At 51.7% G+C, this 18,085-nt stretch overlaps 2 protein-coding genes across 7 annotated transcripts in view; one reads left to right on the top strand and one right to left on the bottom strand.

The window, feature by feature from the left end:
• Positions 1-3,452, bottom strand: part of GYS1 (glycogen synthase 1) — a 29,678-nt gene extending 26,226 nt beyond the window's left edge. The window contains exons 1-3 of one of the 4 annotated variants that reach the window (XM_035285218.3): positions 2,324-2,396; positions 1,969-2,058; positions 1,429-1,610 (exon numbers count right to left, since the gene is read on the bottom strand). In XM_035285218.3, coding sequence (XP_035141109.3) covers positions 1,429-1,449 — 21 coding nt within the window. In that variant the 5' untranslated portion in view covers positions 1,450-1,610; positions 1,969-2,058; positions 2,324-2,396. Of the gene's footprint in view, positions 1-1,428; positions 1,611-1,968; positions 2,059-2,208; positions 2,397-3,124 lie in introns of those variants that run through there. The other 3 variants (XM_035285215.3, XM_078359377.1, XM_035285220.3) reach the window with 3 other exon arrangements.
• Positions 3,453-4,008: 556 nt separating this feature from the next.
• Positions 4,009-18,085, top strand: part of RUVBL2 (RuvB like AAA ATPase 2) — a 37,733-nt gene continuing 23,656 nt past the window's right edge. The window contains exons 1-2 of one of the 3 annotated variants that reach the window (XM_035285221.3): positions 4,009-4,044; positions 9,838-10,099. In XM_035285221.3, coding sequence (XP_035141112.2) covers positions 9,953-10,099 — 147 coding nt within the window. In that variant the 5' untranslated portion in view covers positions 4,009-4,044; positions 9,838-9,952. The remainder of the gene's footprint in view (positions 4,045-9,837; positions 10,100-18,085) is intronic. The other 2 variants (XM_035285222.3, XM_035285223.3) reach the window with 2 other exon arrangements.

Consider the following 18,085-nt stretch of genomic DNA (forward strand, 5'->3'; position numbering starts at 1 on the left):
TCTGCCCGTCTCAGACTCTGTCCTGGGGCTCCCGCTCCTCTCTACTCCCTGATCTGCCCGTCTCAGACTCTGTCCTGGGGCTCCCGCTCCTCTCTACTCCCTGATCTGCCCGTCTCAGACTCTGTCCTGGGGCTCTACCTGCTGACTTCTCCTGTCTTCCCCATACTCCATGCCTCTCCCTCCTCCCAGGTCTGACCTTCTGAAACACCTGGAGGTCTCTTTCCTGTTCCTAGTCGGTCTCCCTGTCACCCCTTGCCCATGGCTCCATCCACGCCTCTCCCTTTGTCTGCCTGCCCCCCTCATTCTCCGAGCTTGGCTGTTTATACTGGCAATAAGAACAAAGATCATAATAACAATCACAGCTGGGTGCAGTGGCTCACGACTGTAATCCCAGCACTTTGGGAGACTCATGAGTTCAGAGTTCGAGACCAGCCTGGCCAACGTGGTCAAACCCCGTCTCTACTAAAAATACAAAAATTAGCCAGGCGTGGTAGTGCGCGCCTGTAGTCCCAGCTACTCGGGAGGCTGAGGCAGGAGAATCACTTGGGCCCTGGAGGCGGAGGTTGCAGTGAGTCAAGATCGCACCACTATACTGCAGCCTGGCAACAGAGCAAGACTCCATCTCAAGAAAAATAAAAAGACAATCACCGCCCACACACTGTGCTACCTTCAAGAACTCTACTAAGCACTTTATCCTTATTAACTGTTTCATCCTCCCAGCCCCTCTAGAAGGTAGATGGCATTAGCATTTGGAACCTCAGCTTTTTGGAGCCCAAGACGCAGAAATGCGGGCTCTCAGCATCCATTAGCCACGGACACAGTGGAGGTGATGAGCGTGAACTTTAGGCTCCAGAATGCTGCTCCCGCCTGACCGCAGGCCGCCTCTCCCCGTCTCTGCCTGGCTGGCCGGCTGGCTTTCTTTTTTGAGATGGAGTCTTGCTCTCGTTGCCCAGGCTGGAGTGCAGTGGCTCAATAGCAGCTCAGTGTAACCTTTGCCTCCTGGGTTCAAGGGATTCTCCTGCCTCAGCCTCCCGAGTAGCTAGGATGACAGGCGCCCACCACCACGCCTGGCTAATTTTTGTATTTTTAGTAGAGATGGGGTTTCTCTGTGTTGGCCAGGCTGGCCCTGAATGGCCATCTTCTGATCCTACTCTTTTTCTCTCTGGGTCTGAGGATCGTGGCCTCTTGGATCTGCGTCTCGGTCTGTCTCATACCTGCCATCTGCCTGTGCCTTTGCCAAAGTCTGGGATCCACCCACCCACTTCCAGGCCCTGCATCTCTGGGTGTCCTATCATGCCTTGTTCCTGTATCGAGGCATGCCTCGCTCTCTTGCTCCAGGTATCACCCCGCGCCCCCTCTCTGTTTGTGGCTCCCACCATGAAGGCAGGCTGTCCACCCCCTTCTGCCCTGGGCCATGCCATGTCCCACCTTGCAGCCCTTGCTGTTCATGGAGTCCAGTGTCCTCTTCAGGGCCGGGGTGGGGGCCTCCAGCAGCTCCACCTGGGTCCTCACGCCCTGCTCCGTGTACGGCCCCACCAGGTAGTAGTTGTCGCCCCATTCATCCCCTGTCACCTTCGCCTTCGTCTGCAGCACCGTGTAGATGCCACCCACTGTGGGCCCAAGCGTGTGAGGGCAGACCCCAACCAAGGTCCACAGTTCTGGGGCCTGGGGTGGGGTGGGCTGGGGATGTGGGGGTGCTCAAGCCCCAGACCCCTAGCTCAGGGGGATGAGGGGGCTAGGAGCCGGTAGTTTGGAGTAGGGGGTTTGGAGGCTTAGATCAAGGGAACAGGGGGCTGGAGGGCAGTCCTCCAGGGTCTAAGGGAGAAGGGGGCTGGGGTCAGGACCCTGAGGGAGGACAGGGCTCAGGCTAGACTTGTGAGTCTGAGAGAGAAGGGGCTGGGAGCCGGGACTCCTGGGTTTGAGGGAATTAGGGACTGGGGCTCTAAGGATGGCAGAGCTGAGGACTACCTGGACCCGGGTTCCTGAGTTCCCACCTCACAGGAGCTGGGTTTAACCCGGTGAGGGAGATTCCCTCTTCATGACGGATTCAGCTTCTCACTGTTGCCCAAGAGAAGCCTGCATGATCATTTCCTGCCCCCAGGGACCCTGCTGACCTGCCTCCCAATTTCCTTTCCTTGACTAGGGACAAAGCATGCAGGGCCCATGGCCCTATCCCAGACCCAGGAGCCCCCGCCCCCAGCCTCCTACCCTCCTGGAGCCCAGGCCCTGGTAAGATCCGGCTGTGTGTTCAAGGGGCCCCCCTCTCCTCCTGGGAGACCCAGTCCCTTTTCCCTCCAAGACGCAGAAAAGAAACCCCCCAGACCCTGCTCTTTGAGGTCGGGGACTGGCTTGTTCCTGGGGATTTGAGCCCCAGCCTTCTCCAAGGTCAGAACCTCAGCTTTTTGGAGCCCAAGACACAGAAATGCGGGCTCCCAGCCACTCCCATCCTAGGGCCCAGCCCCTGCCTAACTTAGGACTTCCCAGCCTTCCCTATTCGAGTACGCATGTGTCCCAGGCCCTGGCTCCTCTACTGGGAACTAAGAGCTCAGGCCTTCAGCTCCTTCAAAGCCCAGGCATTCAGGCCCGCAGCCCTCTCCCTACGGAGGATTAGCGTCCCCAGCCCTTCTCATCTTTATTCTCAAGCAGCCAGGTCCTCAGGTCCTCCCACTGCAGCTCAGGCCTCCTATCTCCCAGTCAGCTCTCTCTCAAATCCGGAGTTTTATGCCCTAGACCATGCTGTTAGGGCCACAGGTCTGAAACCCCAGCAGCTTCCCAGGTTTGCACACACAAGTCCCATCTCCCCATCCGCTTCCCTGTTCAGCACCCAGGTATCTAGTCTCCCCGAAGCTTCCCTCCAGGACCCAGGAGTCTTTCATTTTAGCGCCCTCTTCCCTAGGATCCAGAACCCGGGTTTCCAGCCTCCTTTCATCGTAAGTCAAACGACTCATCCCTCTCCCACTCACCGCCGGCCTCCCAGCCCCTTCTCAAGGACACAGGAGTCACAGCCTCCTTACCCAGGACCCAAGGGTTCCCCTTGTAGCCCCGTCCCCCTACAACTCAGAGTTCTGGGTCCCCATCCACTACTGTCCTCCTCATCAAGGGCCCCGACGCCTGGCGTACTCACCCTTGTTGGCCACCTCCCAGGCCACTTCGAAGAGCACTGTGTTCTCCAGATCAAATTCATCCTCCCAGTCCTCCAGTCCTGGCAGTGAGGACATGGACAAAGTGCGGTGTAAAGGCATGGCTGGCACTGGAAGGGGGCTCCGGGACCTCAAGCAGGGACCCCGGAGGTGTCCGGGGAATGCACCAGGTAGGGTGCGGGGCCGAGCAGCTGGTGCCCGATGGGAAGCTTGCAAGACGCTCAGCTTCCTATTGCACGACCGCACCCCCGCCCCGGTGCATTCGGACTTAGGCAGAAGGCGGCCGCAGCGTCAGAGCCCCGCGGTGTCCCTGCAGTGAAACCTCGCGGCCGCCAGGAGGCGATGGCAGACCCCCCCACCCCCCCCAGCTAGCGCCATTGGCTCGTGCCCGGGGGCGGGGATTTCCGCGTCTCCTCATTGGTGGAACGGTTAGTGGTCCCTGTGTCCGGGCCCCGCCTCGGCTTTCGGGGGCGGAGCTTGTCGCCGCGCCCTACGGAAGCGATTGGCCTTCAGCTCTGTCAATCTGAAGCTGGAGGCCTCAAAGTCGGAGGGAAGAGGAGGGTGGGATAAAGACGAAAGGAGCGTGGAGGACGTGTGGTTACTCAAAGAACAGCTAAGAATTTCGCAATCGGCCTGAGCGGGGACGGGGGGCTGAGCAAAAGGAGGAGGAGCCAGAGGCATTGGGAATGGACCCACGAGTTCCGGACACCCGTCTTCCAGCGTAGCCTAGGCGGGCAGGCGGGGCCTAAAGTACCGCCACGCCTCTGCAATATTTACATATTTATTAGGAACCATAGAGATCTTTGGAGGACGTGCTAGCCTAGAAGGGCCAGAGCACCTTGCTCCTCGCGCATTTCCGTTTCCCTTAGGACATTGGCAGTTGGTGAGCATCATGGCAACCGTGGTAAGTGTGAGTGCATGGAGGGTAAGGAGAGAGCCCGCAGTCTCGAGTCTGAGAGAGGAGGAAGCTAGAGGCCCTGACTTTTGGGTCTGAAGGAGGAAGAATCTGGGGGTCCAGACTCGGGTCTGGAGGAGGAGGAAGCTCGGACTCCTGGGTCTAGGGGAGAAGGGGACCTGGGGGCTAGACTTCTGGATCTTAGGGGAGGCGGGAGCTGGGTACCAGGGCTCCTGGGTTTGAGGGAGTGAAAAAAAGAAGGGGCTGGAATCCTGGAATCTCAGATCTGGCCCCATCATGCTATAGGAACTCCAACTTCTAGAATACTCTTGGCGCAACGGCTGGTTCTACAGTTTTTGGCGCCAGTGTGTGATGATGAGGGTTGTAGTACCTTGCGCTGCTTCGAGCCATTTGGGAACCTTGGCCTAGTGAACCTTTAATGGGAAGAAATTGTCAAGGAACAAGAGAGTCTTAGTGGAGAAGACTAAAGGATTAGGGACTCAGAGGTCTGGATCTTGTCATGCGACCGTTTTGGCCATTTTCACATTTCCAGTGTTTCACACGGGGCATGTCTCAGTGTAAATGCTCAATAAATTATCACTTGAATGAATGAATGAATGGATGGATGGATAGATGGATGAATGGATGGATGTGAATGAAGGAGAGGCCGGGAAACTTGGCCTGGCACCTGCTCAAGAAATACCTGAATAAAGAAGTGATTTGGGCCAGGTGCGGTGGCTCACACCTGTAATCCCAGCACTTTGTGGGAGGCCGAGGCGGGCGGATCAATAGTCGAGAGCTCAAGACCATCCTAACTAACATGGTGAAACCCCATTTCTACTCAAAATACAAAAATTAGCCAGGTGTGGTGGTGCACGCCTATAATCCCAGCTATTCGGGAGGCTGAGGCAGGAGAATCGCTTGAACCCGGGACTCAGAAGTTGCAGTGAGCTGAGATCGTGCCACTGCACTCCAGCCTGGGTGTCAAAGCGAGACTGCCTCCAAAAAAAAAAAAAAAAAAAAAAAAGTGACGTGACCTGAACTTAAGGACTGGGCTGGGCTTCTGGATGCCTCAATTCCCATGATGGAGGAAGGGATGGGGAGAGAGTTGCTGGTGACTGGGTGTGAGATTTGAGTCTGTTGCTGTCACCAGAGCAAGGAGGAGGAGGAGGAGGTGGATAGGGAAGTAGAAGAGGAAGGCAGTGATCAGAACGTCTTATTTTTATTTATTTATTTATTTATTTTGAGGCAGAGTTTCGCTCTTGTTACCCAGACTGGAGTGCAATGGCACGATCTCGGCTCATTGCAATCTCTGCCTCCTGGGTTCAGGCAATTCTCCTGCCTCAGCCTCCTGAGTAGCTGGGACTACAGGCGCGCCCATGCCCAGCTAATTTTTTTATTTTTAGTAGAGACAGGGTTTCACCATGTTGACCAGGATGGTCTCGATCTCTTGACCTCATGATCCACCCGCCTCGGCCTCCCAAAGTGCTGGGATTGTAGGCGTGAGCCACCGCGCCTGGCCAAAGTGATCAGAACTTCTATGAAGGAAGTTATTGGAAGTGTGAGGGGATGGTGGGTGCTGAGTTTTAAAATGGCCTTGGTTTAATGGGGCCCGGTGGCTCACGCCTATGGTCCCAGCACTTTGGGAGGCTGAGGCGGATGGATTACAAGGTCACAAGATCGACACCATCCTGGCTAATACAGTGAAACTTTGTCTCTACCAAAAATCCAAAAAGTAGCTAAGTGTGATGGTGTACACCTGTAATCCCAGCTACTCGGGAGGCTGAGGCCGGAGAATCACTTGAACCCAGGAGTTGGAAGTTGCAGTGAGCAGAGATTGCGCCACAGCACTCTAGCTTGGGCAACAGAGTGAGACTCCATCTCAAAAAAAAATAAAATGACCTTGGTTTTCAAGGGACCAGTGGGCAGCAAGGTTTGGAGAGGCTTATAGTGAAAAAGAAAGACTTTGTAGGAGACAGTCCTTGGTAAGGGGCCCGTTTATGTTGAGAGAGCTAAATTTAGGATTTCTGAATTCATGTCTTTTTTTGTTGTTGAGGGAAGGGTTGCCTAGTCTTTTGGAAGTAGTTTGTGGGTAATGTCCCATATTCCAGGGTTCCAGCTTCATGTAAGGAGAAACTAGGTGGGAGGGTTCACACAATGATAGGGAAAGCTTGTGACCACTGATGGCCAGAAAGTCTGAACGATTCACTCCAGAGGGAGAAACTTCCTCTGGGCTGGATACCTGCGTGTTCTGTCTGCTGGAAGAAGAGAAGAAAGACCTGTGGGCCAGGCACTGCGGCTCACAGTGGTCTGTCATCCTGTATATGGGGAGGCCGAGGTAAAAGGATTGCTTGAGCCCAGGAATGTAAGACCAGCCCTGGCAACATAGCGAGACCCTGCCTTTGCAAAAAAATAAGAAAATTAGCCAAGTGTGGTGGCACGCGCCTGTAGTTCCAACTGCTCGGGAGGCTGAGGTGGGAGGATTGCTTGAGCCTGGAAGGTGGAGGCCACGGCAGTCCAGCCTGGGTGGCAGAGTGAGACCTTGTCTCAAAAAAAAAAAACTCACGGGAAGGAAAGTTGGGGATAGGTGACTTAGCATGCTGGCTTCTTAAGCTTCCTTTTCCTTGTTAGAAATTACAAAGTATTAGCCAGGCGTGGTGGCTCACACCTGTAAACCCAGCACTTTGGGAGGTTGAGGCGAGAGGATCATGAGGTCAGGAGTTCGAGATCAGCCTGGTCAACATAGTGAAACCCTGAGCCTAAAAATAAATGAATAAAATAAAATAAAAAAGAAATTATGAACTATTCTGAACTATTTTCTGACAAGAAAATAATGTAACAGACATGCAAAGATCCACCATCCAGCAGTGTTTTGTTTTGCTTTTATTCAAGACAGAGCTTCACTCTGTCTCCCAAGCTGGAGTGCAGTGGTGTGATCTCGGCTCACTGCAACCTCCACCTCCCAGGTTCCAATGATCCTCCTGCCTCAGCCTCCCAGTAGCTGGGATTACAGGTGTGTGCCACCACTCCCAGCTGATTTATTTTTTATTTTTATTTATTTATGTTTTGTGAGACAGAGTCTTGCTCTTGCCCAGGCTGAAGTGTAGTGGTGTGATCTCAGCTCACTACAACCTCAGCCTCCCAGGTTTAAGCAATTCTCCTGCCTCAGCCTCCCAAGTAGCTGGGATTACAGGTGCCTGCCACCATACCCAGGTAATTTTTTTGTGTTTTTAGTATAGATGGGGTTTCACCATATTGGCCAGGCTGGTATTGAACTGCTGACCTCGTGATTTGCTTGCCTTTGTAGGGCTAAGGGCCCCACAGGGTCGTGAGGTGTCCCTTAATGCTGTGCTGAGGCACAGGATCCAAGAAAGAGACAGGACACGGAAGTGCAAAGAAAGCACAGCTGGGCTGGGAGTGGTGGCACACCACCTGTAAGCAGAGACAGGTGAGGCCTGAATGTCCAGAAGCGTCTGTATTTATTGAGTATAGGTTAGGGGGCAGGGTAGTGAGTGAAGTCATCTTTAAGGATAGTGATAGGGTCGTGAGCAATAAACAAGGGGTCCACCCCTATTAGGTCATTGAGGCAAGGAGGCAGGCCTTGTGCAGTAAGGGGTCCACCCCCGTTAGGTCACCGAGTCATGGAGGTGGGCCGTGCGCAGCGAAGAGGGTGCAGTGTGCAATATCTCTTATCTATGAGAGTGTCTGTATGAGGATGCTTTAAGTAACACAGCAGTGACAAAGCTGTCAGGGTCTACCGCCACCTGCTGGCAGCTTCCAGTGAGTTCTATAGGAGGATGCTTTTGAGCCAGCACCATAGCAAGAGCTGATAAGTTCACAGTCACCAAGGTGGATTGCCCGTCTGAGGGCAGCCTTCCACAAGAACTGGAGCAAGGTCCTACAACTCCTTTATCAGGAGGAGTGGCTCTCGCCCCAAGCCTGCCATACAGCAGGTATCTTTACGATACTGAACGCTGCTGCCTGGGCCATGGATTCTTGTCCTGGCATAACTGTTTGTCCCTTAAATCATGCTCTGAACTGTGTCTGCTCCAGACATTCCTCTGATTATAAGCTGCTTATTCCTTAATTAATGCTCTGTACTGTGTCCACTCTAGGCATTCCTCTATGAACTAAGGTATAATCATATACATATAGGGAAATAACTGAGTGGTAAGATATTCTTTAGGCACGCATTCTATGAACTAATGTATGATTATATATAAAGGATTGTGCGAAAGGGAATAACTGAGCAGTAACACTGTAGACTGAGATATTCTTCAGGCACTAATTGTGCCAGGATTCTGCTTAGCTCCCCTCCCTCGGCGCCTATGTAGAGGGTTACCCACAGCCTTGACCTCCCGGAGTGCTGGGATTACAGGCATGAGCCACTGCGCCTGGCCAATTTTTGTGTTTTTTGTATTTTTAGTAGAGATGGGATTCACTATGTTGGCCAGGCTGGTCTCGAACCCCTGACTTCAAGTGATCTGCCCGCCTCAGCATCCCAAAGTGCTGGTATTACAGGCAGGAGCCACTATGCCCAGCCTCTTGTTTTTTTCTTAATAGCTTTATTGAGATACAATGCACATACTATATAATTCACCCATTTAAAATGTACAGCTCAGCATTTTGTAGTATATTCACAGAGTTGTGCAGCCATTGTCACAATTTTAGATCATTGCCTTCACCCCAAAAAGAAACCCCATACCTCCTACCTGTCACCTCTAATCCTCCCATACCCTCCTGTCTTCAGTTCTAGGCAGCCCTGGTCTTTCTCTGTATATGGATTTGCCTGTTGTGGCTACTTCGTGTAGATGGACTCATACAGTATGTGTCTTTCACGTGTGGGCTTCTTTCCTGTAGCTGTTATTTGTGTCCAATGGTACCGAGTGTTAAACACATTGAATAAGGAGTCTTCCAAGCAGGCTTTGTGTGGGTGTGGGCGACAAGGCCATCTTATTTCTCACTTGGGTGCAAGCAGGCCGAATCCGAGAAAGGACAAGGGTGGGAATTGATTTGATAGGTTGGGGCAATTTTTTGCGGGGGGTGGGGATGTTGCAGAGTAAGATCAGTTAAGTGGCGGGGGGTAGGGGCAAGGCGTATACATTACGATAAGTTCAGTTACAATGGCAGGTGGTAAGGCAGAAGAGTAGTTAAGATGGCAGGGTGGGGTGAGAGGCTTGTCCTGGGGAAGCTCCGCTGGGTGATTGGGGCTGGTGGGGGACGACAGTCAGCCGAGGCAGGACTTCAGACTTTCTGGGTCCAGGCTTGCACATGGAGACCTGACGTTCCTGTCCTTTTATATAGACAGAGAAAGAGAGAAGAGGGGGTGATGACAGGTTTCGGGGGGTGAGGGCTAAGTGTCTCAAGGCTACTTTGTGCGTGATGGGACCGCACGGACACCTAAAAATTTTTTTTTTAGTGGAGGAGACAGAGTAGAAGTGGGAACAGGACAGGGACGAAAATAGGAAAGGTCTGGACACGACGTTTGGCCTCACACATGCTTCAGCTGCTGGGGAACTTTGAGGCCCCGCGCGGTATTGTGGGGTTGTCCAGAGCAGCAGGTGCCGATTTGTGATCGCCTGGATGCGGTTTCGGATGAATTGGGAGGGTAAGCGGAAGACACAGGGTCCGAACAGATGGGTGTTAAAGAAGTAGGGATCGGAGGGAGCCGGGACCTCCAGTTAGAGAATGGCCAGGCAGGTTCGGCGGAGGTGTTTGCCTGGTCAGCAAACTTCTGAGTTTTTTGATATGATCATACACTAGGCCAGATTGCTTTAAGTAAAAACAACATTCTTCGTTTAGAAACATAGAGTCCTCCTTTTTCTGCGGTAAGTCGAGGCCACGATGGTTTTGGAGATCAGCTGCAGCCAGAGTCAATTTGAGCCTGAAGGGCAGACAACGTATTAGCTAATTGGTAATGTGGGCAGAGAAATCAGCAGACAGACTGCGGAATGCTGTGACGGAGGAGGTGAGCCCTGCCGTGCCAGTTCCAAGGCCTACCGAGGAGGCTGCAAGCCCTGTTCCCACGAGGAATGGAGTTAGCTGCATAGCTCTTTCTCGTCGGGTAGGTGTCATGAGGGGGACAGGCAGGTGTTCGTTACCAGTGGCAAATTGGATCTTAGGAATAAGGAAGACTAAGGGACAGGTGCCTGTCCAGTTAGTGGCAAACACATACAGTTAGAGGAGCCACCTGGGAAGAAAAGGCCTGGAGCGACGCAGAATTGAAAACACAGGGTGAGGCCGGGCGCGGTGGCTCACGCCTGTAATCCCAGCACTTTGGGAGGCCAAGGTGGGTGGATCATGAGGTCAAGAGATCGAGACCATCCTGGTCAACATGGTGAAACCCCCTCTCTACTAAAAATACAAAAAATTAGCTGGGCACAATGGCGCATGCCTGTAATTCCAGCTACTCAGGAGGCTGAGGCAGGAGAATTGCCTGAACCCAGAAGGTGGAGATTGTGGTGAGCCGAGATCGCGCCATTGCACTCCAGCCTGGGTAACAAGAGCCAAACTCCATCTCAAAAAAAAAAGAAAAGAAAACGCAGGGCGAATAGGTGAGAGGGAGTATTGAAAGGGGAATCAGATGCCCAAATTCCTAAAGCTCCAGCGAGGATGGCAGCTGTTAGGGGTTGAAGGGGCGATGGGTGGCAGCTGTGTAGTGGAAGTGGTTTGATTTCAGAATGTATGAGGAAGCCTGTGGTGTCAGCAAATAGCCTCTACTCACATTCGTAGGGGTGGGTCTAAGTCAGCATGATGAAGGACTAGGAGGAGAACCTGAGGCACAAGGAGAGGGTAACCAAGGACGAAGTGAGATACGGGGAAGATGACTGTTAATGGTTTTGAGATTATTAGTAGTGAGAGAGGGTCTGTCAGTAAAGCCACGTAAGTATGCCCGCATGGGCGTGTTAATATGTGTGTTGGGACTTTGGAGGGTAAAAGCCTATTTAGAAGGTGGAAGGTTGCCTAAGGGGATTCTAGTGGTTCGTTGAGGGGAAATGCACAGAGGGGCAGGAGTGGGGATAGTTGTTTGCGTAGAGAGGGGTCCTAGTGTGGAGTGGAGTTGATACCAGGTGAGAGTTGCTGTAAATAGATGCAGAGAAGCAAAGCAGCTTGTTGGTTAGAGACATCTGAAGAGGTCCCGCTGAGTCTTTAAAAAGTAAGGAAGCTCTGTAGGAGGCAGAGGCGGGGACTGTCAGAAGAGGTACGCCGATGTAAAGAGACAGGAGAGGAAGCCCAATCAGCCGGCAAGGCAGGAATCAATCGCGGCGTAAGAGGAAGAAAGGGAGGTACAGAGCCAGCAGTTTTTTGCCAACAATGGGTTGGGATCATTGAGGAGGGAACGAGTTAGATTGATAGTATGTAAAAGAGAACTAGGAAAGGCCAGAGGGCGACAGAACGGGACTGAGAATAAGAATAAGTAGGAAGGTAAAAAAGAGAACTTCATTGGGGGAAAGAATTGGAGTGTTCTTTGCCACACGTTGCCATCTATCCACTCTAGGAAGGAATTAAGGTGGCGTCTGAGAGCAGAACCAGGAGGCGTCAGCTAGGAGGGCTCGCAGGAAGAGGGAGAGCCCACAGTGCAAATGCGTGCAGGGCGTTTAGGGTCTAGGACTGCTCTTCAGGGATTCAAGTGAGCCTAAGGGCAGTAGGGGAGAGTTCCTGTGACTTCCAAGAGGAGGTGGATGGGCTCGGCTGGTCGTCTTGAAGCAGGAGTGACCTCGAGAAACAGACCTCAGACCCCGAACTAGGAAGGAAGTGATTTATTTCGGAGCAAGGTGACATAGTTGTCTAACAGCCAAGCTCACCTAACGAAGCTCTGCCTTTATATAGGCTTATAACGCTAGATACTACATGTGAAAGGGTCTTGGTTGCTGGAGTAGGAGTGGGGTGGGGGTTTGATCTTGTTTGAGTAAAAACAATGCCTTCCGGAGAGATTCCCCCATACCGTGCCTGCCATCTATAGGAAGGCAATTAAGGATGTGCTGGCCGGCCAGCATTTTCTTCTATTGAAATACAGTGTGGAAGTCGAGGGGGAGGTGATCTTAGATGCTTGGGTCTCTTTCCTCACTCTCCCCCACTTTGAGCACCTCACCTGTAACATTAGCAAGAGTTCTCACTCTTCTTCTTTTCATGATCCCCTGAAGGAACTGACTGATAATGGCAGATATAAAACATTTGTGGTGTGGTTCTTCGGTCCATTACAGCAGTAAAGAATTTCTTAGCCATTTAGAGGAATAAGGGGGGAAAACAGGGGAGTAGCAAACACCTATCTTTTTTTTTTGAGACGGTGTTTTGCTGTTGTTACCCAGACTGGAGTGCAATGGCATGATCTCGGCTCACTGCAACCTCCGCCTTCTGGGTTCAAGCAATTCTCCTGCCTCAGCCTCCCGAGTAGCTGGGACTACAGTCACGCACCACCATGCCCAGCTAATTTTTTTTTTTTTTTTTTTTTGAGACGGAGTTTCCCTCTTGTTTCCCAGACTGGAGTGCAATGGCACGATCTCGGCTCACCGCAACCGCCGCCTCCTGGGTTCAGGCAATTCTCCTGCCTCAGCCTCCCGAGTAGCTGGGATTACAAGCACGCGCCACCATGCCCAGCTAATTTTTTGTATCTTTAGTAGAGACGGGGTTTCACCATGTTGACCAGGATGGTCTCGATCTCCTGACCTCGCGATCCACCCGCCTCGGCCTCCCAAAGTGCTGGGATTACAGGCTTGAGCCACCGCGCCCGGCCAAGGGCCAATCTTTAAAAAGAGCTCAGGGTTGAATTTGTGCCCTGCCAGCACAGGCACGCGTGCTAGTTTGGTTACATTCTTAACTGCATGGCCCTGGCCATCTGCGTGTAGGCAGCAGTTGGTTAGTTTGAATTTTTTACAGACTACTCCTTCAGCTGCCAGCAGATAATCTAAGGCCACCCGGTTCTGATAAATTTCATTTCTCATCTGAGTTTCTTGTCCGGCCAGAATGGACAGAGCTTTGCCCGTTTCATCAACGAGTATCTCCAAGGCAGCCTGCAACTGGGTGATCTGACTGAGCCTGTGGATGGGAGTCCGTAGACCGGATATCCTAACAGCTCACCTGTCTTAACAGATAATAGGAAAAAAGAAGGCTTGATGACGCCTGTGACACCGCTACCTGTCCCTCTTTCAGGCAGCCGCACATGTGCTCTGTGTCTGCATATCAGTACAACCCAGGCGGGCTGTCCAGTCTCTCCCGTACCCAGGATGATCCCAAGCATCCCGTAATTTTTGAAATTTTAGGAGGGGGTTCTTTGCTGTGTGGTTTGAGCTCCACCAGGTCACCCCACTGTTCCATTACACAGTCGCTGCCCTAAGCAGCTAAACTTCCCTACCGGAACAGTGAAGCTCGTTCCTTCTCTCGTCAACAAGTATTGTCTAGTAATTGAAACCTTTAAAACCCAGAAACTGTTGGTTTGAATCCTCTGGACTGAAGTCAGGTCAAGGACAGGGTCAGAGGGTGATAACTATTACCCTATATAGGCCACCTATGACCCGTGGTAATTCACCCACATACATAGTAAGAAGTGACATTAAGGGAATGGACCACATTTTCAGCAAGTTGGAGGAACAAGTGCTTTGTCTTTTTCAGAAGCTCCAGCATTGGCTCATTTAATATTTCATGGAAGTGCTGGTACACTGCCCGAGCTGAGCGTTTCTGGATTTTTCCCTGCATCTGCACACTGACTCTGGGGTCAGGCCCTTTTCCATGAATTCCCAGCATTACACTCTCCCCTTTTCCCATTTAGTCTTGGAGGTTTGTGATTATTAATTCTACTGGGTTACAATGTCCCGAGACGCAGGAGACATTACTCCCTGGAATGGTGTTTCTCCCCTTTACAGGATGAACGGGATTATTTGTATTATTTTTTCAAGTGGCCCAGAAGACACATGACGCAAAAATGCGTTTACTGCCCCAGTAGGTTTTCTGGCAGATATTTTAGGCTCTTTCGCATAACTTTGTTTCCATCCGAGGGGACCACAGCTCCCCCTACTGGAAGGATAGGCATTGATGGCAGCGCAGGCATCAGACCTTAGGGTGACCTGTTAGGGGCTTCCCTTCTCCTCTGTTTTAGCTATTAACCTAGTAGGGCTGATTCCTTGACCTTTCAAAAGTCGTATGTGTAGGGGACTCTGATGGATGGTAGCAGACATCAGGCTGTCCATCCCCTGGATCACACACCTTATGCTGAGTAAACAGGTTCCCTTCTGTGTCCCTGTAATTCGTAGTAACTGTAGGGTGAAAGAATGGCAGTCATTTACGTCCTACATAAATAGCACCAGTAACCTGGTGCACACACTGACAGCATTCTTCAAAATTAGTTGCTGTCCCTACTGTACAAGTCCAAATATTAAGAAGAGTGAGTCCCACGATGAATTTCCTCATGCTTCGGCCGTGCATGGACCAGCCAGCTTCCGGGATGTGGCTGGAGCAGGACTCACTGTCCTTCTTAAGGTCGTTGTCTGGGTGTGCAGTCGTTGTCTGGGTCTGGTGTAGCTTCCCAAGTTTCAGCTGCTGCTGGTTTCACGCAGCTGTGGTAGACCCAGGCTGGGATTCCCTCTACCTTTACGGCTGTGGATGTGGTCAGGATCACGGTCTGGGGTCCTTTCCACCGTGGCTTCAGAGGGGCTATATGCCAGTCCTTTATCCACACGCAATCACCTGGTGAGAAATGGTGAACTGGGGAGAATAAGCTTACAGGACATCTATCATTTACCCAGGTTGAAATATCCTGAGTGATCTTCCCTAGAGCTTGTAACTGCCGTCCTAGTTCAATCTCTCCCCACTCCTGAGGAGTTCCTGGGAGTGCCTGCAGTATGGGAGGGGGCCTATGATATAAGACTTCATAAGAGGAATATCCTGTCTTCTTAGAGGGAGTGCACCTAATTTTAAACAACACCAAGGGAAGTGCCTGCACCCACTTTAATCCTGTTTCCTGACTCATTTTCCCTAAGCTATTTTTGATGGTCTGATTCATTCTCTCCACCTTTCCGGAACTCTGAGGTCAGTAGGCAGCATGCAATTCCCAAGTAATACCCAAGATCATTGCTGTTTTCCGGACCAAATTTGCCGCAAATGCTGGTCTGTTGTCTGATCCGATGCGCAGTGGCAGTCCAAACCTAGGGATGAGATCTCGAAGCAACACACAGGTTACTTCATGGGCCTGCTGGCACCGGGGGCACAGTGGCAGGTTTTAAGGTGTTGCACAGATCTCCCAATGTGATGCGGGGATTTCCACTTTAGCAGGCTAGGTATTTGGTTGGCCTAGCATTTCTTAACCAGTGATGCCCTTTGCATTCATTAGAGTCAGTACTGTGTGTGGTGTTCGATATTTAAATTTTGCCCCAGAGTTGATGTTAGAAGCTCAATTGTCATTTTTTTTCCTCTTTGATACATACAGTTAAATTGGGTAGCCCCAAAGTCAGGGCTGACAAAAGTTTTGCTTTCAGTTCCTGCTGCTGCTGGGATCCCCATTCAAAGGGTTCCTTGTCTCCTCCCCTCTTTGTCACTTTGTGTAAGGGTTTGGCCAGTACTGTGGAACTTTGGAATCCACAATTTACAAAAGCCCACGGCTCCCAGGAACTCTCTCGCCTGCCTCTTAGTCTAGGGTTCTGGCAGGTTGCAAATGACTTGTTTCCTCTCTGCTCCATAGGCTGCACTCTCCCTGCCAGACGGTGAACTCCAGATATCGCACTTGCTGTTGGCAAATCTGGGCTTTCTTTTTAGACACTTTATACCCAAAGTCCTCCAGGTGCCGAAGTAAGGCATCTGTTTCTTTAGCACACCTGACTGCCGTGGGGTGTCCCCATTAAAGGTCACCAGCATATTGGAGCAACATGCAGACTAAGTCCTTAGCAAGAAACTTCTGGGGGGGCGGATCACAGGTTAGTGCCTCCCCACAGATGGTGAGAGAGTTCTTGAGCCCCTGGGAAGCCGGGTCCAGGTGTACTGGGTGGTCACACCTGTTTCTGGATTTTCCCATTGAAACGCAAATAGTGTCTGACCTTCCGAGGCCAGTTCAATGCTAAAGAAGTATTCTTTAAGTCCAATCAGGTGAACCAACTATCCTCCACTGGCAGTAATCCCAACCACAGGCAGGAGTTGGGTGCAGATGGGTGCAAAGTCAGTGTAGTCTGATGAACCAAAAGCAAGCCCCGCCTCGGCCTGCAGTCTTCAGTCCCTGGTTAGGGAGGGGCTTTGAGAGCCTTGATAATCTCTGCCTGAGGCAGTTTTAGCTACAGGGAGTCCTTATTATTGAATGTGATAGTTGTAGCCCTTAATTTGCATAATAAGTTCCCCCAACAGAAGGGGGGTAGGGGTAGTACCCCAAGTACAAGAACTGACATAACTTCATGGCCTCCTGCGAACAGGAAGACTGTTTTTCTAACACCCAAGTAGCTCCAACAATATTGTTTCCTTTGATGGGGGGGTTACAGGACTGTCATCCGGATCATAGTATCTGTGGGGGCATATGAGCCCGGCCCCCCTCTAGTCCAGTGGCCCTTCCATTAGACCGAGCAGAACTCCTTCACTTTCGTCTGAATCCTCATGCTTAGGATCGCCCTGTTCTCTTGTTGACTGGGGGCACTTTTCCTTCCAGTGGCCTACTTCCCTACAGTAAGCACACTGATCATGTTGCTGGCCCGGGCTAGCAGACTGGGTGCCTTTCCCGGAACCCCCTTTCCCCGCCCTCTTGGGGGTGTGCCTTTAATTGTGGCAGCTATGAAGTCGGCATTTCGTCGGGCCGATGCTCGTTTTCTCTGTGGCTTACCACTTCTCAGTTCACTGACATCTGGTTAGCTATTTCCAGTCATTGTGAAGCATTCACGCCCACAAATCCTGCCTGTTTCTGCAATTTTCTTCTAATATCCTCTGCACACTGAATCTGCCAGGACCTTGGGAGTTCTTGTCTCGTAGGTGCGGGTGGGGGGGTCCTAGCTGTCTGTCCTTTTGCCACTAAAACAGTCACTGCCTGTCCTTTTTACCACTTCGGAGGGTTTGAAACTCACTGTAACCACGAGTCTATGTACGGAAATTGATCAGGATGTTCTGGCTCGCCTCATAGAACGTCATGCCTTACTTTAGAGGCAAGAGACCTGTCCAGGGTCCCCTCTGAGGGCCAACGCATCCCAAATGCTGGCCAGTCTGCCGCACATTAAGTCCTTAGCTTCCCTGGTGTCATAGTTACTCCACAATCGCCACTAAATCCCTTCTTGAAGTTTTTCAGCCTGGTCCCTGAAGTAGTGAGCTTGCTGTGAGTGTGACTCATGCTTACCTGAAAAACAATCCTCACAGTTGCACGTTTCTCCGCCCACAGCAGTTCCCGCCCAGTAAGGGGCACTACACTCTCTGATTCACATTTGCTTCAGGCTGGCAGACTCGTCATTCTTTCAAAAGTATTTCAGACGCCTCTTGGCATAAGAGAGAGGGTTAATCCCCTCACAAGGCCTAGACTGCAAGAGCTCCTCCGTTTAGCCTTACGTGGTCGTGTCTGATTCCAACCAGCCCCACAAGTGGCTCGGAGTGTAAGGCCCCCACTAATGGGCCTGACGCTCCCACATTTCACGGCTGACGAGTCCAGTTGGACCCCTCCATTCACTCATACAGTCGCTCGCTCTCCTCCCTCCACCCAAGTTGAAAACCAAAAGCAAAACTTCAGAGGTTGGTCGCAGAAGGAGAGAGCGTGCCAAATCCAGCACACATGGGTGATCAGGCCACGCTTCCACACAAAGGAGGGGGGCAGGTTTCCCAGGATTGATCCTACCGCGTTTCTGTTGTCTGGACATTCCAAGTACCCGATTCTTCTCAGTGTTCAGCCACCGGGTGGATCCACACCGCGGGGTTTTCCTGCTCTGCTCTGGCGAGGCTGTCCACCAGGCCAGTACCTGCCCAGGAGCGCTCTCAGGAATTGCATCACCCAAGTGCGCAGGAGACCCCACAGAGATGCCCCAAAGGCTAGGCAAACCGCCCGAGAGACTTTGCTGCTGTCTGCCAATCGAAACTCACTTCCCGGGCATGAGCGGCCACAAGA

This window comes from Callithrix jacchus, chromosome 22 (assembly GCF_049354715.1).
Source record: "Callithrix jacchus isolate 240 chromosome 22, calJac240_pri, whole genome shotgun sequence".
NCBI lineage: Eukaryota > Metazoa > Chordata > Mammalia > Primates > Cebidae > Callithrix > Callithrix jacchus.